Source organism: Mustela putorius, unplaced genomic scaffold (assembly GCF_011764305.1).
Source record: "Mustela putorius furo isolate JIRA1106 unplaced genomic scaffold, ASM1176430v1.1 tig00000460_pilon_pilon_pilon, whole genome shotgun sequence".
NCBI classification, from domain to species: domain Eukaryota; kingdom Metazoa; phylum Chordata; class Mammalia; order Carnivora; family Mustelidae; genus Mustela; species Mustela putorius.
In genome coordinates this window covers 9615591-9639355 of record NW_025421389.1, presented here as the reverse complement: position 1 = coordinate 9639355, position 23765 = coordinate 9615591, and the positions used below count along the sequence as shown (strand labels likewise).

Sequence of the window (23765 nt, the reverse complement as noted above, 5' to 3'; positions counted from 1 at the left end):
CAACAGAGATTCAAAGCAATGTAGGTGGCTGAGTACGTATGAGGAGAGAAGGTGAGTGGGAATGAGCCAGCTACCGCATTTCTCCCAAAGAGAAACCTGGCCTGAGCTGAAAAAGGTGAAGGATCGGCTTCAGTAAGTGAGGCTGAACTCCCTGCAATCCCACATTCCTGCAAATACTTACTAAAGCTAGAAATGCTGAGCTCCTTCTGCCTGTGAATGTCCGGGGTGGGAGAGCTCTGGAGCCATAAAGTCATTGCAACAATCAAATTTTAAGGCTAGAAGGTGCCATGAGACATGATCTCATTCATCTCCTCGTCCTTAGGCAGTAATATTCGACCTAAAGCCTTCCAACCATAGCAGGACTCAGTTTATGGCTAAAAGCCGCCAGAGGGGGGAAAAAGTGTGTAAGATTGGCACAACTTTCTCCCATAAACCACTTTAATTGTGTGCACATCATCTACTTCAGAGTCTAAGATAACCTGATGCCCATTCTAGACCCATCCCATTCTCATCAATCTAATCCCAAGATCCCCCTCCAAATGGGAGGATCCATAATTCAGTGACAGCAGGACACAAACAGGCAGGCGCAAAGCTAATGGGATGAGGGGGCAGAGGTCTCCCATGACCTCATTAAAACTTTTCTGTCAGCTACTGACATGCATTTAACGTCACGTTGTCTGCCTCCTTTCCTACCAACAATTTCTCCTAATTGTTCCATTCTTCTAAGACACTACAGCATGATATAGCACCTTTGCCTTCATCTTCAAGTGTTCTCAAAGACTAATTAGATCCTTAAAGAACAAGAAGTAAAAAGCTTTTTGTGGGTAATCAATTCCCTGCAGGTTTGCTAATATTATCGGTTCAGTTTAAAAGTCCCTCACTGGAGACTTGTGAAGACCGAAGCCCATAGCCCCCTGGGTTTCCTACTCTTTGGGCATTCCCAGTGTCTCCTTTCCCTTTGGAAGCACTGGGCTGAATAAGCAATCTGCCATGCAATTCTGCTGAAGGAAGACAGAGAGAAGGTCACAGAGACCAAAACTCAACTGCTCTTTGAGAGGGCTTAGGAGTAAAGCTAATAAATAACATCTTTGCTGCAACTCTCTTTTAGAAAAGGGTGTGGAGAGTGGGGTGGATCTACCAAGAAGCTTTGGCAGTCTGCTTCTGAGCAGAAAAAAGTGCAGCCACCCAGGGAAGCAGCCTTCAAGTGACATCCTCCATAGGGCTGATGTATTGGAGAATAGTCAATCACCAAAAAGTCCCTTGAGAAATGTTTTCCCTCCGTCTTCTGGAACTGTTGGGAAACTAGACAGAACTTGGGGGGTCTGGTTTTAGGAGTGGTCCTAAAAGAAACTGCAGTTTCCTGGTAGGAATAGAGAGCTCTAGAAAATTGTCTGTTCCTCCATGAAATTTGGCTATCAATTTTCGCTTGGTCCATCTATAGCTTGTGTGTTGGTGGATTAGGAACATGTATACACAGGGCCAGGCTCCTGGCAAACAATATTAGGGAGGAGGGCAAAGGAGAGGCAAAAGGGGCTCATTCTTCTACCTCACAGATTCCTTTTTCAGGATCTACCCACCAGCAACAATCTGAACACCACAAAAAAGTACGGAAATGGATATGCATATGATTGGTACATATTTCCCCCATCATCTGCTATGTCACCTGCCCTGTGGACTAGAGCTGGGGAAGAACTGTGTCCCTGGGACCCTAGGTCTTCTGAGCTACAGTCCAGTTGCAGAGGGCACAGGTTCCTGACTGGTCGTGGGGTGGCACAACAACCCTCCTTTCCCAGCCTTCAAAGAATGGGTGAATAACCTATGGCTAAGGGGAGACACCCATTCTCTTGGGGTTGCCTGGGGTATCTGAGGCAGAGGTGGTTATGGCTGACTCCTCAATAGAGGCACTGAGATCCAAGAATTCCAGGATGATGTCCCAAAGGCAGTAAATCAAGTGCCTGAAACAAATGGACAAAACAACTTAGAGGGTCTGGCTCAGTCAACAGACACCAGATCCTGTTTATGACATTTATTTTCCCTTCCCCCACTTGCCCATTACTGATATCCTTAGTGAACTCTAAATTTCAATAGCCAGATGAAGCCTCTGCCATGAAATAAAAGTTTTGTGAATAAAGATTATGACCCCAGTGAAGCTGGAAACAGAACTTGAGACTAAATTTCAGGAAATTCCACATTTATTTATATAGCTACCTTAGCACATCAGCACTGCCCTGAAGACTGTGAGGGAGGGGAAAAATCCCTGTGATATCAACTTATTAAGAAATTTCAGAGCTTCTGACTATGGCTGTTTCTCATAGTTAATCATTATAAATCTCCAGTGACCTTACAGGCAATGAAACGAAAGCCAGCACCCTTGTGTAGTGACAGTTAATAGGTATAGTCTGCTTTGGGACAGAGTTTGAGAAATGACTGGAAGTCCTGAATACTTCTCAGAAGCACTGGTATCCCAAGTAACAGCAAGGAAATTACCTACCTCTTCTGGGTTATTCTAGGGGTGTTCACTCAGTATTTCTGGGTCCTTTTATCAGAGCTCAACCTCATTATCTTGTCTCCTTGCTATTAAGCAAAGACAATTCTTGATTGTAACACAGAATCAGCTTTGCAGGCCAGGCCTTGAACACAGAGCTGAAAATAATCATCCAGCCTGTCATACACAGGCGATGGGATGTTCTTACAGTGTTCACAGGCAGGTGTTGAAAGAATTGCTAAGCACACTGAATAAGCCTGGAGGGTGACAGGGCATTTTCAGTAGCTCACATGGGGGCCTGCATCGAGTTCTTCCACATGGAAACAGTGGCTGGCCCAACAATGGCCCACAGCAGCATGACAACCTGCTCAGAAGCAGGGTGTGGGTTTTCCTTAGTGTGTATGGACCTGGACATCACAATTAGCAGTCAGGGCCTAGGGCAGAGAAAGACTGCAGTTCTATCCACCTCCATGTGGGCTGCTCACTTAGAATCCATGGATACCTGAGATCACAGATGGCTTCAGTGGTAGAAATGCTGCATACATGCCTTCCACCCTACCTGTTGATAAGGGGTTGCTGCAGTGACTCCAAGACTAGACTCCAGCTCAGCCGGCATCTGTTCGCCCCAAGGATTTCTACCACAATATCTGAAGAGGAAAAAACAGATGTGGTTTCAGCAGTAACACTGAAACCTGAGATTTGAAGGAGATTATCTCATGATATCTACTATCTTTATCCAAACTGGGAACTTCTGGCAAACTTCTGAACCACACAACCAAACTAAAACAGGGAAAAGCTAAGAAAAGCGTTTAAGTGTTTAAAAAAGGATGGACCTGAAGAAATAATTCTGTAACCTGTCACTGTAGGTACGTCTGATGTAACAGTTTAAGGTGGAGAACAGAGATTGGTAAGAGTATCTAATAACATGGATGGAACTGGAGGGTATTATGCTAAGTGAAATAAGTCAATGAGAAAAAAAAAATTATCATATGATCTCACTCATATGTAGAATTTAAGAACAGAGCAGCACAGGGGAAGGGAGGGGAAAAAACAAAACAAGACAAAATCAGACAGGGAGACAAACCATAAGACTCCTAATCATAGGAAACAAACTGAGGGTTGCTGGAGGGGTAGAAGTTGGGGGATGGGGTAACTGGCTGATACACATTAAGGAAGACACGGGATATAATGAGCACTGGGTGTTATATGCAACTGATGAATCCCTGAACTCTACCTTTGAAACTAATAATACACTACATGTTAATTAATTGAATTTAAATAAAAAATAAATACAACAGAAAAACAAGAGTATATAACATTGTCCTAAGAGCTAGCCATTCACTACTATACCCTCATTACCACAGCACAGCCATAGGTAACAAACTGCCTTCCCAACCTTCTAAGACCCTATAGAAAGTAAAGAAAAAAAATCCTCTTCAGAGTTGGTTTTTATCTACTGCTAAGGACCATATGCCTTATTCAACGACCCCAATTTATCAAGGCCGAGCTTCTGTGTGACATATCATTTTCTTCTCTGGTCCAAATACCATGAGTTGGCAGAGAACCTGAAATCTTCATCTGCTGGGAATAGTTCTGAGACCTGCCTCTGTGGTGTAGGCAGAGCTGTTATTACCTCAGAGCTGCAGGATTCTCACCTACTATTTATGGTGTGGTCACAGTGATCCTTTCCATTCCCTCAGCATCACTTGAATGAGGGGTAGAAGAATCACAGCTCTGAGCATTTACCTATCAGTCTGAGAAATGGTGGACCAACAGATTTTTGAGTCTAGGTTTCTGAGGGGTGTGGGGTAATGGTGGCAAGGCAGGATGGGAAAGGAATAATTATCAGTATAACCAATCTCATTGTTCAATTACCTGGCAGGATTCCCATCAGGCTCTGCAAGGCCTGTTCTTCAGCAGCCACTTTCTGCTCCTGGGTCCTCACAGGCCGTGGACACTTCGGTAAAACCCCACCAGGCCAGATGGACTCCTGAAGAAGCTGGAGGTACTGCACCCAGCGCTGTGGACATGTTAGATTAGCCACTTGCACCTCTAGCCACCTGTGGTGGAAGAGAGAAGAAAGGTCTGATAAATCTGAAGGAAACACCACGGCAAGGCAGGTGAGCAATCAGAATAGGGCAAAGCAAAGGGAGTACCAATTATCACAAGTGACATCAAGCCAATTCAACAACTTTGGGCCACAGGATTTGAAGAGGAATAATAACAATAATCTTGCTATTTACTGAGTGTCTACTAGGAGCTCCATGTTGTATTAGGGGTTTCACAGAACAGAGCACTAGAAGGGCCCCTGTCCCTGGGCAGGACTGGAGCTTGCCAACTGTCCTCTTGGGAAGCACTGTCCTCTCAGCGATGTGCACACACAGCCTTCACAGTTAAGGGTTTGGTGATTTTACACAAATTTCTCTGCTTTGCCACCCCGTCCACTTCTAGCTGCTCTTCATGTCCCTATGAGCGGTTCTGAGAGTACCCTTCATCTGTCCTTTGCTCATGGAAGTCCTCTCACTGACAATGCGCTCTTCTTTCCAGAAGTCAGCTATTCTCGAAAGATCTGTAGAATCCCACCTCCTCCACAAAATTCTTCTTGATCATTCCAGCCAGAAGTGCTCCTCTTTGTCCCCTCAGACCCCCTGTGGCACTTAGTTCTACAGCATAGGTTTGGAACTCATATTTTACATTGGAGCAGAAATTATTTCCTCATGTGGTTACAGCTCTACTTTTCCGACTAAATTATAAGCATCACAAGAGTTCTAGGTCTTACACTTTTAAAAAGTTCCCCACAGTGCCTTGGTGCTCAAGAAATGTTTGTTGACTGATTGCAATTATTCTTGTTATGATGAAACCTTCCTCCTTTGTCTCACATTAAAAAAATGAGGCAATAACTTGGAGGGGGGGCAAACATCAAATCTGCAGCTCCTGCAGGGCATTCTCTCTCTCATTCTTTATTTGTTCCTGCATGTTTTCAGAGCAATACGGTTACTAGTTGAGATTCGAGGCTGCCAAGGCCTCCTTAGTACATAGCAGGGCTGAGACTGCCCGGACTCTGCCTGGAACGGACGGACCAGCAGCCACGCTTCCTCTGCTGGTACTGCACCACGTGGCAGCTCATGCCACTGCTCCTATACCCGAGTTACTTGTCGTCCATCCAAGAGCAGAGGGGGCTGCCAAGGCAAACTTTATTTAACCTCAACTCTGCCAGACAGTCTGCATTCCTCTCAAGCTAGGCATTCCAGCCTTGGGGGCTGCGATCCCCCAGGCTGAAGGCTCACAAACGATTCTAAGAATAGGAAGTCTGAAAGGTAATGGCAGGGCAGGAATGGCAGACACTGATGGAGATCAAGAGCGGCACAATGCTGCTCTTGCCCAAAATAGCCATAAGATCGTATTTGTTATTATTAGGGCTGCATCTCCTTTTTATAGGGCTTTTCATTCAGCGAGCCTAAGACGCTTGATGAAAGGGATCCAGTAGCAAGAATTTCTGTTCCTGTTTATAGAAGAGGGCCAGCAAAGGGAGATGGATACGATGCCCTGATCAGATTCTCTGCAGGGGATCAGGTGACCCAACTCTCGTTCTTCACCTTGAGCCACAAATGCTTGTATGACTTCTGCTAAGGTGAATGACATGCACCAGGGTCTCATCTGAGTGACTGGAGGGCGGGGGTGAACACCTGAAAACCAAAATCTTGAAGTCCTTCGAAAAGTCAGGAGAGTCTTAAGCCAGAGACCTTCAGCTGTAATTAGTTCTAGCTCAGTTCTCATTCACATTTGCACAGTGTGCCCTGACTCTTGTCCTCTGGGGCCCCTGATGCCTGTGACCCCACTCTACAGAGGCACCTCAATATCCACTCAATCCTTCTCAGAACAGAATATTCACCAGTAAATCTGGGTACCTCGGTCACCTTCTGGGCTTGTCTTACAAGAGAGGAGACTGACTCTTTTGAACTACTGTTAATTCACCTGACAGGAACAGGCCCCTGTGCTGCACCATGGCAAGGATGTCCTCTTTGTTTTCTTCCATCGTAACTCAGTGACTCAAGCACACCAGCGGGGTGCAAAACAAATTTTAGCACGTGGCAAAATATGAATGTATAAATGTATATAAATCTAAGAACAAAAGCTTATTAAACTCTAAATGGGAATGTTGGGAAGAAGAACCAAAGTAGGAAAAAGTAAAAATAAACCCTTTGATGATGAGGATGAGTCAGTGAGTCAAGACAAGTTGCGGGCATTAAGCAGAACTGACAGAGAGAACTCAAGTCTCCAAGTGAATGTCAGCTGCTGGTAAAGGAACTGTCAAGCACTATAAACCCTGAGGCACAGAACTGATCAACAGAAGGCTCTAGAAGAGTCTGTCCCAGGAATGTAATGAACATAAGAAAATATAAGACTTGTGCAAACTGGCAGAAAAGAAACAAACTGCATGTCTAGAAAGAGGCATATAATGTAGAATGTGGCTTCTACCTATGAAGTACTATGGTTTCTGTTAGTCTTACTATTTTCCATACTCCGAAGGCGAAAGATGTCAACCACACACCCTGGTACCGTGAAGATTTAAACATCCACTCTTTTCAGGATTCTCCTCTTGCCCAGCTTCCTCCCACCTCTCCTCCTCCAAGAACAGGAGCCTTTCTCCTGGATATCTGGGGTTAGCCAGGTATTATTTCCTAGCCCCAGGCAGCCTATGGAAAAGAGGCAAGGCAGCAAAGCTTTCTGCTTTGACTCACAGAACTTCTGAGGTATACTCTCTCGTCATGGGTGATGAGCATCCCAAAGTGGAAGAAAAAAAGGATATAGCTGAAACCAAGAAAGTGACCAGTGCCAACTACTTCCACCACCCAAATTGCCTGCCCCTCAGACAAAATAGAAACAAGTCTGTGAGCTTTAGAACAATTTCCAAGGCATGTTTTATTATTCCACAAAATACCTTTTTTAAGTTGTAAATGGCCAGATTCGGGGATCCGGTATTATTTGCCTTGCCTAACACCTAGCATAGAATCAACAACTGATGACAGTGAAGAGGGCAGGGGTTTCTTCATCCAATGAGCTCTTCTACCCCTTCCATCCCCATTTCCTTTCCTCTTATTCTATCATCCTTCTCCAGAGTGTAGTGCCACACATCCCACCACAGTGCTTTATCTAGCCTTACTAATTCCCTTCATCCTGCTCAGTTCATTCTGAAAATGGGTTAGAGCAGATAAGGTGAAGAGATTAACACTGGAAAATTAAAAAACAGACTGACGCCTTATCTTCTTATTAATTCCCTTCATCTCTCTATTCCACATGTTGTCTTTCTATTCTTAACCTACAAGTGGGAAAGTTAAAAAGAAATCTGTGTCCCTATAGCCTCTCTTGAAGCAAAAGGAATGGAATGTGCGTGTCTGACGTCCAACGTACCACAGGAGCTTTTCCAGTATCAGTTTCTGGAATCTGTTGGTACTGCTCACAGAAATCTAAAGTTTCAAGGTGGATACACACACATATCCCTTGGTTTATTTATTGTAAATTATTTATAAGAATTCATTTACTAAATACAAATGTTATTGTTTATGTAATTCAAGACTCATGAGGTAAATACGCTAAAATAAATATGGTAGAGACTAGCCACAAATAGCATTGGTTTTAGTTTCTACTACTATTCCAGTTCTGATATTAGATTTATAGCTATCTCTCTGCCTACCATCCTACCTTTTTTCACCATTAAAAGAAGAAGAAAAAAAAGCCAAACCAGGTCTGTTCTGTCAGGATGTCCCTGGATAATTCTGAGCACAAGGCAGCCTTCCTAGTGGGCCTAGAAATAGCCAATAAAATGAGAAAAAAGCAACAACAGATTGACACGGAGATATTCAAGATCTTCTCTGATGCCAGACATGGAAGGAGGGAGGATGTGGAGATGAGGGCTTTCCACTACACTGGGAGTGCATGTCCAGTCCATGTTCACAGGAACCTGATCTGAAATAGCTACAGATAGAGGAATGAAGCAATAGCTAAAAAGGAGACAGTTTAATGCTAGGGCTTAAGATGGTACCTCAAGGTTAGCGGAAGGTCATTTCCCATCAAAACAACAGAATCAAATCTCATGATTAAGGAGAAAAAGCTTTATAGGGATGATGTTTAATCTAATTACCCACCGTCCCTTCACTTCTTTGCTAAGAGCTGCTGTGGCTGAGTGAGGAGGGGTCCATGGGGAGGATCATGAAGTCATAACACAGAAAATATTCCTAACAGCAGTAACAATCTAACAAAAATGCCTGGTGCAGTACAAATGAAAGAAAACAACAGACTTATTCCTTGTACCCTTTTTAACCATCTGGCTACCTCTGTAGGCAACCCAAGGGTGATTACACTTCCACCTCATTTTCATGTATGAAATATGGTTCAAAGAAAAAAGAGAGGGTAAAAGAAGATCAGGTTAAAGGTACTACCATTCTAAACAGTTTTACAGTAGAGGTGTCAACTCATTTTATTACCCTTAGAGTAGAGTTTTCCAACCCTGGCACTACTGATATTTTGGACTGCTAATTCCTTGTTGTGGGGGGCTGTCCTGTGCACCGTCAAATGTTTAGCAGAATTCCTACCCTCCCAGGTACCTCTTGTGTAACAGTCAAAAATGTTTTCAGATGTTGCTGCGCGTCCTCTGTGAGGCAACATCATCCCCAGTTGGGAATCACTCCCTTAGACTTAGGATGTTGGAAGCCATGTGTTGGGCCATTTCCATTCACTTCAACTCTGGTCACTGTAGCACACCATTTCTCAAACTGTGGGCTCAACAGCATTAGAGGTGGCCATGCACTCAACACTGTAGTCTGTGACATTTAAAAACAGCTAAGCAGAAACAGATGAGAAAACATGAATGTGTATCTCATGTTTCGGGACCCTCTGTTTCATATATGGATGTTTATATGGATCTATCAGATATATTTGTGTGTGCCTGCATGTACTATGTGGTCACAGTGGGTCATGATGTAAATGTATTTCCTACTGTGGATTGAAGTTTAAAAATAGCAAGAAAAACACTGATATAGTATAAGGAATTAGGAGTTCCAAAAAAAGGGGGAAAAAGCCCAAGCTACATTTTTAGCCTCCTGGAAACACTCCCCACCTCCACCCACCCCCAAGTACCCTGTAAAATGTTTACAATGGCATAGATCGTGAACATTGTGTTCTGTCCCACAGTCCTAGCACAGTACTACAAGTATTTGCTCATTAAATCAGTAACCCCAACGCAGAGGGTGGACAGAGAGATCTTGAGGGTGATGTTGTGGATCCAGGGCATTTCCCATTAAACAAGCTGTTTTTGCCAATGTCACACCTGATAAAAGTAACACTTCCAGTCCCTCTGATTCCTTTCCCAGGCCTCTGCCTTCCTGCCATGGCCTCTTCTTGTGTTTACAGACAGTTCCTCCTTGTCAGCTCTCGGCTCTAGCCTTCTCAGTCCTAGAACTGGCCATGCCCAGGTTACTCAGCTGTGTCTGAGAAAGTTCAGCATTGTTGCCCTCTGACTATGTATCTAGGTCACCATCCTTTCCTGCCTTGTGTGGGGAGAAGAATGGGGAGGAAATGAACTTCAAGGACAAGAAACCCCTGCTTCTTTTTCCCAATAACTACTGTGAAATCTAAAATGTCTCAGAGTCTACACAATTTCTTCTTTGATTTTTGCTTTCATGTTTTAAATCATAGATCCACATCTTTAAAACATGTGCTTCAAGGGAAAACTACATACTGCCTAAACACCCTGCTTTAAGAATCTGAGTTCCACACTTCTATATCTAGCCACAGGTTTTATTTTTGATTAGTAACGTACAAGTTACAGCTACAAAATTAATAAGTGTTAAGAATTGAAGCATTTTGAATCGAGGAAGGAAATTAAAGAAATCATCTGTCTAATTTTAGAGGTTATCTATTCCAATAATCTCACCTATTAACACATGAAAACAGAGAACCAAAAACAAGCACTGCTTAGCAAAAGGCTTATAGGAACATACAACTTCACAGCTGGAAGGAAACAGGTGATCCCTACCTCACCTCCTCCCAGAGTCTAAATCTCCTGAGTAGCATCATGGCAGAGCCAAGGGTTCTGGTCCATGAATGCAGAAAAAGTTGGGCTTTTATCTTAGCTCTGCCACCAATTAGGAATGTGACTGTGGGGAAGTTGCTTAAATTCCTGAAAAGGAGAATGACAATTTATTAGAGATTCTCCTTAAATACTGACAACCAAAATCAGCCTCGTTGTAACTTCTGGTCATTGTTCTTACTTCTACCCTCTGGAGTTAATGGGAAGTACTAAAGTTACTAGGTCAAATCTCTTTCAAAATGGACCAAAGACCTAAATGTGAGACCTGACTCTATAAAACCCTAGAAGAAAACACAGTCAGTTATTTCTTTGATGTTGGCCATAAAAACCTTTTTCTATATACGTCTCCTCAAGCAAGGGAAATGAAAGCAAATTAACCTATTAGTAACACACTGGAATAAAAACCTTGTGCACAGAGAAAGAAACTATCAATAAAAGGATAAGGATACCAACTGAACGAGAGAAGATATGTGCAAATGATATACCCGATAAGGGGTTAATATCCAGAATATATAAAGAACTCCCACAACGCAACACCACAAAAAACCCTAAATAACCCAATTAAAAATGGGCAGAGTTCCTGAAAAAACATTTTGCAGTTTTAAATTCAACTGTTATTTCTCCCCTAAGTCTCTTTTATAAGATACACATCCTTGATTCTGGCAATGTCAAAGTTGAACACACAGAATACACTCAATAAAGTACTGAAGAGAAATGAACCATTCCTCATCCTGGTTCCATCCCCTGGGTGTGTGCTACTTTTTATTCTCTCTTAAAATGGAGTACCCAGAACCAAACACAACCTCCAGATGTGCCCTGACCAGCAAAAGATGAAAGAATGCAGAGGATTAGTGCCTTCCTTGTTCCATACACTATACTTCTATTAATACAGTCGAAGACTGTGTTGGCTTTTTGGGCACACACTTCAAAGCACTGACTCATACTGAGTTTTGCAGTCAACTAGGACCCTAGTTCCACATATGTACTTTAACAAGAAAATCACATGCTCCTCTGTTAAGCCTGGTCTTGCCCTTCTGCACTTGTGCAATTTTTAAAAAAATCTAAATTCTGACTACAGTTCTTTCTATTAACTCCATCATGTTGGTTTTCACCTATTATTCTAACCTTTCAAATCCTGATTTTTGTCACCCAGAGTATTAATCATACTTCTAATGTTATTGTTACTGGCAAATTTACTGATGAAAAAATTAACCAGGATAAGAACAAGAAAAATGCTCTATCACTAGAAATCTCCCTCCAAGATGACATAAATTTGTTAGACAGATACTCTTGGGCTAAAGAAACCCAACTAACCATGGATCACTTAAAAGTCCTATATACAGTCCGTTGGGGTACCTGGGTGGCTCAGTCAGTTGAACGTTGAACTCTTGATTTTGGCGCAGGTGGGAGCAAACCCCATGCTGGACTCTGTGCTCAGCGCAGAGTCTGCTTGGAATTCTCTGTCTCCTTCTGCCCCCTGTCCCACTCACACACATGCACTCTCTCTAAATAAAACCTTTTTTTTTTTTTTTAAAGTACTACAGTCCAGGCCATGTATGTCCATTTTGTCCACATGGATTTTATGAGAATGTGGCAAAAGTTTGTTGAACTCTACCTACAGTTTAATAACCAATGCATTCCTTTACCTTAATGGTTTAATAATCCTGCTAAAGAAAGAAAGAAACTATGCTAATCAGGTTGGGCACATTCTAACTGAATGCATACTGATTTCTGGGGCTCGCCATTTCCCTCTCTGCACATGTTCACAAAACATCTATTTAATGATCTGCTTCAGAAATTTCTAGAGGTAAATGTCAGGGTCAATGACCTGTATCCATTTTTTAAAAGGCAAGATATTTGTCCATCTCCAAGTTTTTCAATGATCTTAGGTCTTCAATGATAAATATAAATTTTAAGTTCTGTAGAACATAATTCATCTGGATCAGGTATAGGAACTTAAAAATAGGCTAAGTGCTCTCTTATTTGCATTCCTATTTTATAATCGTGTCTGTCCAATTCTTGTCAAACCATTTTCCTTGACAGAAAAAAACCTAGAAATTAGACAGCTTAGCAAACAGACTAATTCACTGTTGAATAAATGAATAAATGCTTTCTCAATGTAGCCAGTGACTACTATAGCACCTGTTTCAAAAGATTTACCTGTATTTTCTTTGCTGTTTTTAAGTCTTTTTCCCTAACATTTATTCACAACTTCAACTCTGAGTTTAAGCTTACCAAACACCGTTCTCATTAGTTCTATCACTACTATTTTGCATTACTCAGTGTGTGTCCTCTCCTCTGCCTCTTTTTAAAAGTATGTGCATATGTCTAGAATCAGTTAACTATACTGGTTTCATCTGATCTTGATTCTTTCCTTTCCTCACTGGAATTCTGTGTTTAATTAGTTTATTTCATTTACTCCACACATATTGGTGGAGCTTCATGTAAGTGCCAAAAGACTAACATTCTAAGGTTTTGTGGGAGAGGATCTTACTTAAATTCATTTTGATATTTTCCTCAGCATTTACCATAATAGTGCGAGTCATACAATAAGCTATCAAGTACTGAATGAATCAATCCGCAATTCCCAGTGATAACTTTGAGTGTTAGAATTTGAAGCTAACTCATTATTACAGCCTACAAAATGGTATTATTTTTTTCTCATGCTCTGTTCTGTTCTCCTGTGAATTTTATTAACCTTTCAGCTACCTCCACTTTCCTGTCAGCTGTTTTTCATAATATCCAGAGTTAGCTTTATCTCAAAAAAAATTTTTTTTCTTTTTTTAGGCTTCTTGCTCTTCACTGAATTGACAGGTCTTCAGCCATGTATATTCTACTATCCTTGAGTATGCTCTATTTGAGTTGGGAATCTGCCTTGTGAGTATCATGTGCCAAAGAACAGAAACTCTGAAAAATTTCCCTTTGTACCAGCTTATACCATTTTACATTTTCCTTTTTCTTCCAAAGACAAAAGAACTTGTAGATAAAAGAAAAGATGAAAAATACAATCTGGGCTCATGGGTCCTTAAGCCTTATAACAATAAATCTCAAAGTTACTAGGACTACAATCCCTACTTCCTCATGTGTTGTCATTTATTTTTTTACACAAAAGGAGATTATAATGTACTGATTTGATGAGCAGCCACAGACTTTTAATCACATGTCAGATATGCTGGGCAGAAAGATGCTCTATCATCCTCTTAGCTATGCGTCTCAAGCTACATGGTAGAAAACGGGAGCCATCCTTGGTTCCTCCATTTCCCCGTTCCGAATCTACCTACCCTCCTGTAACACCACAGAATTACTGAAAAAAATCACTAAATCTAGGTGATACTACCTCCTCCATCTCAGGCACTCCTCACCCTTTCCCATTTTTATAGCAATTCCTCATCACCTTCCATTTCTACCGGTACAACCCTTTCCCTAACTTGTCTCCCTGGTTCTAACTTTGCCTCCTTCTACTAGTCCTCCAAGGCATTATTTAAGTGATTTTCTAAGTTACAAAGGTGGTCCTGTCATCACCTGTTTGCATTTTGTAAAAGGCTTCCCCGCAAATGGGGGCAAACTTGATCTCTGAATGGCTCACAGGCTCTCTATGAGTTGGCACCTTCTTCAGGGTAATCTGGTCCCTCCTGTTGCACATCTTCTTTTTCTAATCATACCTGTCTTCTTTGAGTAGCACAAATCTGCCAGGCTGTTCACTGCTCTGCCACCAACACTCTGTTCTCCAACGTCTGCTCACAACTTCCCTTCATCCTTTCAATCCTGTCTCAAAAGTCATCTCTCCCGTGAGCCTTTTCTGGGCCTCTCATCATCCATTACTTCATGCCTTTTATTCATCACCTATAGAGTCTTTTTAAAAATACTAAACCTTATATTCTAACTCTTTATAAGATAGCCCCTCCAACTGGATATTAAATTCCTAGGGTAGGAATGTGGGGTCTTGTTCTGTATTTTGATCATTCAACATAGTGTCTGGCACAGAATGGGAAATCAATAAATATTAGTTACTAAGGGAATTAATGCTCTCTGTGGGACAAACAATGGTTTTAATGGATGACATGCAGCTCAAAATAAGCTTTACAAAAGGCAAACATCCTCATACTTCAAGCAGCAAAAGAACAGTAAGCTCTTCATTATTCGTGCTTATGGAGGAAGGCAGTAAGAGATTTAAAAAATAGTGGACAATCTAGAAATCCTTTGTATTGGGCATTTCGTAGGTTTTATGTAAACAACTAGCAGATTTATTTTCCTAATAACCTTTTGTTTGGATACCATTAAAACTAAACTGTGTGCGAACATAGAAGCTGTAGGGTAAATGATGTCAGTATTGTGGGCATTAAGTCAGCTGAGCTAGAATTAAGAATTCATCATGAATAATCCATGCAATTCACACCTGGTTATGCATTCCCCTGGCAGGCAAGGGAGGTTGAAGGAAGGGAATGGGTCAGCCATCCTCTGTTTCTGGCACATTCTTTAAATCCTAAAGAAGAGAGACACCTGCCAGCAGTCTATGTTTTTGTCACTTTTCCTGGCAAATAGGCCCAGAGACAGAAGAAACTGAAAGTCAAGAAAAAGCAAAGGACTGTGAGTCATACTTGTATTTTGGGAAGTGCCCCTGGTGGATGGAACAGCATCAAACTGATTCCAGCCCATTACTTGAAACTAGTAAGAAGAAAAGAAGGTAGCAGAATGTTTGGGTGAAAAGTGACCAAAAGCAAGGGTCAGGTTACCTTTCTAACAAACACAGAAGGAGACAAACACATTTGAGAAGCTCTGTATTCATGGGATAAATGAGACTAGTTGCAAAGGGAGAAGCTCTAGAAATTTTTTCTGGATTTGAGTATTGTGATACCCTTAGGATTCTAATTCAAAAGCTTCTTACACAAATTGTAGCGTACCTCTGAAGACCTTCAGATCAACTTTTTTTCGGCCCCTTACTATGTTGCTAATGCACCATAATCCAACTCTGAAACATCACAGCTGATGGACTTGAAAGCTAGGCAAAATCAAAGTCATGTTTCTTGGATGACTGCCTGTGCTCCTTGTTTGATCCATGCAAAAGAAGCAGTAGGACATCTGTCTCACAACCAGAAAACCCCTTAGAGTCTCTGGAACAGTCCATGTTTCTGCTCCAAAGCCAAGAGATTCCTCTGTCACCACACTTTTCAAGGCAAGACTGAGTATAAAAGTAGCTCATACTCTTCTAGGGAAAGGCAGACTCAGTGGTCAGAAAGGCCAGAAAGGCCTCACACAGGCAGTGTCTGGCAATGAATGGAAATAACACTGTAAAGCCACAGTTTTGAGCCTGGCTTGACCACTTGAATGAACTGAGGTCTGGCTTCCTTCTTAATATAATGGACTAATTCCTGCCTTGCCTTCTTAACAAAGTTATATCAAGATCAAACGAGAAAAACAAAGCATTTTTGAAAGTGCTTGTGTGTTTGTGCCTGAATTGAAGACTCCTTTGGATCCTCTTTAAAAAACTGTACCATGTCCTAGAAATGATGAAAAAATCCCGAGTGAGCTCTGCATTTCATGCCTGAGTTGCCCCTTCTGCAAAATGGAATCCCCTCCTGGCAGGCTTAGGGGTATAAATATTAGAACAGTGAACCATTTCTGTCTTGTATGTTTAGGAATATTAGGGAGAAACCCCAGGGGATTACGGGTAATGTGAAAATTTTATTTTGGAATCTTTCCTAAAACAAGCCCTCTATATACTATAACTGTGAGACTTTTACTGCAAGGACTGGACTTCAGGATCCATAATCTCTTTCCCTTTCTTTCCTCACTCCCATGTGAACAGCAAGCTTGGGTCATTCACAGTCATCAGGCAGCTATCCTGAGACTTTCTTTCTCAGCACCTAGGGCTGGAAGGTGGGGGAAGAGGGACAAGACTGATTAAAATGGCCACTCATTCAGAGGAATATTGAGTCCATGGAGGGGGAAATGGCAGGGAGAGGAAGAGAAACACTTAGAACTGGGGCACTGGAAAGAAAGGCAAGACACAAAGGAGGGCAGAAGGCAGGGATTTCACTGTTGTCTTGACAACCAAACCCCTATTGTTCCTGGTGAGTTTACCTCACAGCGAGATGTCTAGACTCTGCTCTGGGCAAACCCCACCACTGCAAAAGAGGGAGGAGGGAGAAGTGTAGGATGGAAAGGTGGTAACTCTGCTGTACATGATGGGACTGGCTCCCAACTTCTACTAGATTACAGGTTAGAGTATGCTCAGCCATGATCTGGGAGAGAATTAGGGACTGGGTTTAAATAAGCAGACATGATAGTGTTCCAAATTATGCTGTGAAAATGGCTAGAGGAAGCTGGAACAGACCATCCTCAAAGAGAACAAGGTTTAGACAGAAGCAGATGTCAAAGTTAAGGAAACAGGGAAAATACTGGAAGGAGCATGGGGAAAAGGAAATATAATGGACAGAAGCATCCTGGGGAAGAAGAGGTACCTAAAAGTATTTGTTACCCATTTCTTGTCTATAGCCTGAATTTTAAAACCTTTCCAAAGAGAAGGTTATACACTCTGATAGTTAGGATATGGAACACAGCTGTGGCGACAACTCCAGAATCTCCACATAGTAGGAGGGATTTTGGGGGCACCACCTGTGGTTAGAAAACAAGGGGGGCAGGGGAGGAGGTGGACATGGGACTTATCTCGAAGCTGAATTTGTACAGCAAGCATACCATGTTTATAGAGATTATATATTTATTGGGGAAGGGCTAAATTCCCTCCAAGAAAATCTGTGGCAGCATAATTACATCAGCACTAGATTAAGGTGTATTTCCTACTAGTTTACCCCCTACTCCCTCGCTGTGCTAGTACCATACAGGCCTACTCCTCCACAGGGCACTTGCTGAATCTATATATAAGGACAGAGGTAAAGATAGAACCTCAAGAATTAACATATGGCTGTGTTGCCAGCACCAACTTAACAGGAAAGAGCCAAATGATCTCCACTCATGGCTGAAAGCAGTGGAAACACCCTTGATCATTTGAGAGGTAGATAAGATTCCCAACACCAGTGCAATCTAGCCCTGACAGTGTCCACCTCAGTGAGATGGAGATCTAGGATTCTGGTATCCAAAAAGGACTTGAGTATAGGACCAAGTAGCTTACAGAGAATACCAACAATTTTTTTCTGGATGTTCAGCTGGTTTAATCACCATAGACTCTCTGGTTTACTCTGGGTTTCTGAGTCAAAAATGTTCTTAAGTGAATCAGCTCCAGCACTGACTCCTTGAGGAGTGGAATGCACTCAAAGGGGCAACTTCTGGCAGTACATACTGCTCAAAGAAGCTAGTGTCCACTGAAGACTGATCAGAACAGAGGGGAGGAGGGTGAAAGATAAAGAAATTGGGCTCATTTAAAAGTCACTGGCCCAGAGCAGAGGGCAGATAAGTAGCTTCTGAATCATGGAATAAGACAGAGAATGGTTTCATTACTATCACCACCGAGACAAGACCTGTAATCACAAAAAGAATACTCCCTCGAAGAAGGCAAATGGGTATAGTTTAACCTGCAGCGCCACCTGGTGCCCAAAGGGAGAATTCCTGTTCTTACTCCCACAAGGAGCAAAACCTTGCAGCACTTTCCAAGATGTATTTGACAAAATGTTCTCCCTCTGTCTTCTGTGCTCATGAACACTGTCTCTCACATACACACACTCTGCCTCTGTCTCTCTCAGAGGGGGACTGGATGAATATACTAAAAACTTTTTTAAAGATTACTTTTTATTTAAAAACAGAAATAATGCCCTCCCCCCTCTTTAAAATGCTTGGTGTCTGGAATATTTACACTAAACTTGTCTAAATGATACCTATCTTACATCTAGCTCTAAATAATTAATTTGCTCTATAAAGCCTCCCTAACGTTTATGTAAACAAGAATCCCAATTTTTTTTTTTACTGCATTTACAGCCTATGCCATGTCATTTAACCTCACATTGTTCAATACTTCTAATTGATTCATAAGGGTTCTCTATTCTCTTAGGCTGCAAGTCCTCTGAAGTAGAAACAGTCACACATTAGATCTGAAGAGCTAGCAGGGAGCTGCTACTTAATAAGTACACACAGGCATCAAATCTTATACAGACTTTTCAAAAATTATTTGTAAAGAGGTCACCATAACAAGAACTGCATAAAGTTAGTTTCCTAGGAAGCAAATGAAGAAGGTTAGGGACACCTGGATTAGGGGCAGTTCCCTGGTTCTGAAGAAACTCTGAGGTTCTGCTCTGGATATGACCAGGGAAGACTTTAAGTATGTAAGACAGGATGGAAGAGTGAAGAGATAGAGATCATATGAAGAAAGGGATCCTGACTTGAAGGGTGCAGAAAAGAATTTCTGTCTTCCAGGGTCTTTTGCTACTAACAGATCCCAAAAGCAAGAACACTATAAAGAACTTTTCCAAAAAAAACAAAAAACAAAAAACAAACCCCACATTAAAATGTAAACATATTCTTTACATCAGGTATGTTACTGCCCTGGCAATTTAGGATCTCCAAGGAAATGGAACATGGAGCCTGTAAAGATGGGATGAGAACTAATCCATATGGATGTGTCATAGGTCAGTAACTCACCAAAGTTACTGAGTGCTTCCATGTACCAGGCATGCCTCAGGAGGCATTCGTTATCATCGCTTATCTTCCAACTAACTTTATGAGCCAGGCACTGTTATTTCCACGTAGAGAGTAACTGAGGCAGAGGGAGGTTAAGAGACTTGTTTTAAGTCACACAGATAGTAAAATGCAAAGTATAATTTGAATTCAGATTTGTCTGACTTCAAAGTCCATATTCTTATTTCCCTGTGTGGAAGGAAAAGAGGCTGAGAAGCACACTAGCAGGATATGCTTCCAGAGAGGAACAGCTTAGATGGGTCTCACAGTAGGAGGCCCATGGCATAGAGGACACTATGTTCTTTTGGAAAGAAGAGTGCCACTAGGATAGGAGAGGGCCTGAAGGGCGCAAAGGAAAAAACTCCTCTTAGGCTTAACTATGGCTTTGCGAATTTGAGGTGCTCACTTAAAGAGCTGTTGGGGAGGGACAAAACAGAAACTCTGTTTACATTGGTGTTTCTTGTCTCCCCATGACTGAGGAATCCTGGGATCCTCACTAGTGATAAACAGAGGGACTGATTTGATTGGAATGGCATGTGATGTTCATTGGACCAAATTTGTTACATGCCTTCCATGTATATGATTAGGTGCTTACGACAGAAAGATGAATAAGGCAAGGGCCCCAGCTCAGGATCCCGACAGTCTCAAACTGTCCTGGGTTCCTATTTGCTTAGTTACAGATGGGAGGGATACCAGTAACTTGACTTGAAGAAAGGTGCTAGGTTTAAATACCTCATGAGATTCCGCTTTATTTTTAACTGATGCAATGACCAGTTCTGCCTCTGAGTGTATGAGAATTTACAGGCAGAACTGCAAAAACACACAGGCACCTATCTGTTATGTCCTTAAAGGTGTACTCAAGTAGAAACTGTCAGTATATGATAGAAAAGACATGGTATTTTCATCTGAAGGTAGGTGTAGAATAAGTAACACCTAAGAAAAATGACAGGGAGACCACTCATAATAAGACTCCTGAGGCCCACCCAGGCCCAGTATACAGATGTTGAGAACCTCCCTTTTTTCAAGATCTAGTGAGAGAGGCACAAGACAAGCAGTGTCCCTTTTCCTTCAAGGAAGCACAATACAACATGAGCAAAAAATTATTTTCAGGACCTCTAAAAACTACTTGAGTCAATAATGAGAGGGCAAGAAAATAATCTGACAGGAAAATCTAGAGACTTCGTTTGAGGTAATTTTGAGATTTAGTTTGTATCTGGGGCTTTTGAAAAGTATGCTACTTTCCTACAGAAACTTCAAAGAAAGAGATCACGTATAAGAAACCACAAGGCGCCAGAACTGAATTACAAGAAAGAGAAGTTTATGGAGCAAAGGAGAAAAGCTGTCGTCTATGTTCCTTGAGAAACGCTAAGTCTTAACTCTGAAAATCTTTTTCTGAGAACAGGATGCAGAATAGGGATACCTAAGGGAGATTATCTCTGATCCAAAAGTGTTTTAAGAATAAAAATCAGAAATATGCTGATGGAAATCAATTTATATACTACCTTCGTTTTCCTGAGTTTTTGTTTTCCTAAGTCCACACAGATGAAAGCAAAAGAGATTACATGTATAAGGCAGAGGGACTTGCAAGTGAGGACAGTTCTAGTGGCCATGGCCTGGGAAGAAACCCTGCAGAGTGGGGAAGCAGTACAGAATAGCAGAAATTGCACGGGCTTTGAGGCCAGGAGGACTATAGTGGAATCTCAGGGCTGGTACTTACTAGCTCTATGATTCTGGGAAGCTTAATCTGAATATCCTTTTTCTCACTTGTAATATGTGTAAATACAGGTCTATCTCACAGAACTGCACTGCACATCAGTCCATGAAGCACAGAATTGCTTAGTTGGTACAGTTAGTACTAAATAAATGTCAGCTCTTTTCTTGTGCCACTTGCTTGTACCCTTTGGTGGGAGGCCTGGAGTTTCCCTTAAGATCTAATTGAGGTCAGAAAGACCCTTTAACCATTTGCTACTTAGACATGCCCATGGAGAAAGAGGCCCTTGAATGGGCTCCACTTAAGGAACATGTGAGATTCTGGAGTGACCTATAAGAATCGGTGCAAGCAGAGTATGTGGTCAATCATTCATAATTGTCTTTCAGTAAGATGAACAAGTGTGCCTGGGAGTGCAGCCCTCTGCAAGAATCCCCCTCCTCTCTTTCCACATGCCTGCTCCTGACCTTTCCTGAGAGATGGTTTGTAGAGACAGAATTTCTAAGAAAACAAGTCCATGGCCTGGCATAAAGTCCAGAGCTTGCCATCTCATTTTCTCCTGGGTCCAATACTTGTTGGATTCCTTAAACTGGACACATCCTTTCTTTTCTCCTTCATCTCTATAGAATTCCTGACTCCACATACTTTTCTACTCTGCTTTGCCCACAGGTTACAGAACGAAGGTTCCTTCCTCTTTTTACCACTCTATTCTATTCTCACGTGCCCCCCTAACCCACACACACATACGCACAAAAACACACTCACTCACTCACTCTTTAAGAAATCCTGATGTAGATGCCAGGAATGTGTCTGCTGCCTTTTTGACACAGAGTCTGATGCCATCTTTGGGGCCATGGGGAGGGCAGAGCCACAGGACGTGGCATTCGTGTACTCTACCGCTTGCCTGCTTCATATTTTTATCGTGGCATTGCTCTGGGCATCCAAGCACGGAACCAATCCAGCTTCTTCTCATTCCTTTGCTCTACATCAGGACTCCATAATAATCTCACCCCTTACCTTGGCTGGATCTTCCTGCCCCAAACCTTCTACCATCAATGGAGCACGGTACATCTCTCCTCTTTCCCTCCAACCTAGTCATGTCTGAGTATTTGTCCAATTTCCTAACCCTGATTCTGATGCATGCAGGGATACTGGTAAGTTTCTTCTGTTTTCGGACATGAACAGTCTGCACAAGCTGGAATCTCACTTCTTGGCTAAGTCTGCTACCCCCACTTCTCTGCCCCTCCCTTTGTCTCTAGTTCCAAACAAGGAGTGCTCCTTCTTACATAATTGGATGTTCCCAGCACAGAAGCTGACACATGAGGTCAGGCGCGCATGTGTGCAAGACTTCCCTTTGACTTAAAAATGCCTTTTTTGGGCATCTAACTTCTCTTCAGCTCCCTTCCCCCACTCTCTCCACACCATCAACAATCAAGGGAGATTTATGAAGCCTGGCTCAGCTCAGAACGCTTCCAACCTTGGCTTAGAAGGCGGGGTCATGAGGTTGAATTTACTCTCCTTTTTTTTTTTTTTTTTTGCAGGCTAGAGAGAGAGTTCGAGAGTGAGGCAGCACACACTCGTGATTTGCCAAGAGTCCCTGGTGTCCAAGACAGTTACGCATATATAGGTCTTTTAAGGGAGCAAGGAGAGTAAACAAAGCTGAGGGCAGAACTTATCTTCTTAGAGATGATAATGCAGGAGGTTGGAAAATTAGAACATTTTAAAGATGAATGTAAATCTAGATAGCTGTACCGTCCCTCATATCCCAGCTCAGTGAGCTCACAATGACTAGAGAAGTAGCAGTAACTATCAGTGGCCCCAATGCCGACTCTCCTTCTCTTTAAAGGACAGTGCTCAAAGGAGAGCCCACGTAATCTGCAAAAGGATATAGCTCCAATCTTTGTGGTTTCAGAAACACAGCAAACATGCTTCTCCCTGGGCAGCAGTCAGGGGGACAGTCTCAGAGAGGCCAACACCAAAGCAGGAAGCAGGAAGGGACCATACCATACCTCTTGCCCAAGCAGCAATAGTAGGTGGAGTGGCAGGGAAGGTGCTGTAGCTCTGGGGGGATATCAAATTCCAGCTTATTTGCTTACCAAAGCAAGTAAAGCCCAAGAACACAGCACTGTATAAACCTCTTTTTAAAAATAAAAAGAAACGTAAGCTATCCAGGGGACAAGTAACATGGGCTGACCTTAGGATGCTGCAGGACCCTTTGTACTACATGTGAATGTGCATACCCATAGAAACATGATTTAGAGTTTACAAAGTGACTGATACTGTCCTCTTGAGGAATGTAGACTACTCTGAGGAAAATATTTTTGTTGGTTTTTAATCCTTTCAAATCCCAAGGCAATCCCTGAAAGAGAAAGTCATTATAGCTGAAAATCAGATAAACATGGGTTCAAATTCTGCCTGTGGTATACTTAATAGCTCTGTGATCTGGATTAAATAGCCACAATTCTTTGTAAGTTTCAGCTTCCTCATCTTTGAAATGGGGATCATAACACCTCTTTTGCAGGGCTTTTGGGGGAATTAAGTGACACAATATGCTTGTGTGTTCAGTACAGTTGTCTGCACAAAGTAAACTCTCAACAAAGGTTTGTTGGATACTAAATATCCTGAAGGTGACAATGTCACCAAAGTTTGAGTCCTGCAATAAATCCTGTCTTTTCCGTATCTACCACACACAGGGGAACTTGCTGGTACGAGACCACACACCACAGATCCTTCAAGCTTCTGGAAAGGGAATTGGGGTTCTTTTTCCAGATATCCAGTTTCTTCTAGACTCCTATCTTAAAAAAAGCTTCAAGAGCACTGTGAACCCAGCAGAAGATATCTGAGAAGAGGGCATGTTT

At 42.1% G+C, this 23765-nt stretch overlaps 1 protein-coding gene across 2 annotated transcripts in view; it reads right to left on the bottom strand.

Moving 5' to 3' along the window:
• Window positions 1-424: 424 nt before the first annotated feature.
• SNX19 (sorting nexin 19) overlaps window positions 425-23765 on the bottom strand; it is a 40698-nt gene continuing 17357 nt past the window's right edge. Inside the window, exons 9-11 of one of the 2 annotated variants that reach the window (XM_004763930.3) lie at window positions 4361-4545; window positions 3045-3132; window positions 425-1955 (exon numbers count right to left, since the gene is read on the bottom strand). In XM_004763930.3, coding sequence (XP_004763987.1) covers window positions 1823-1955; window positions 3045-3132; window positions 4361-4545 — 406 coding nt within the window. In that variant the 3' untranslated portion in view covers window positions 425-1822. The remainder of the gene's footprint in view (window positions 1956-3044; window positions 3133-4360; window positions 4546-23765) is intronic. The other variant, XM_045080343.1, reaches the window with a different exon arrangement.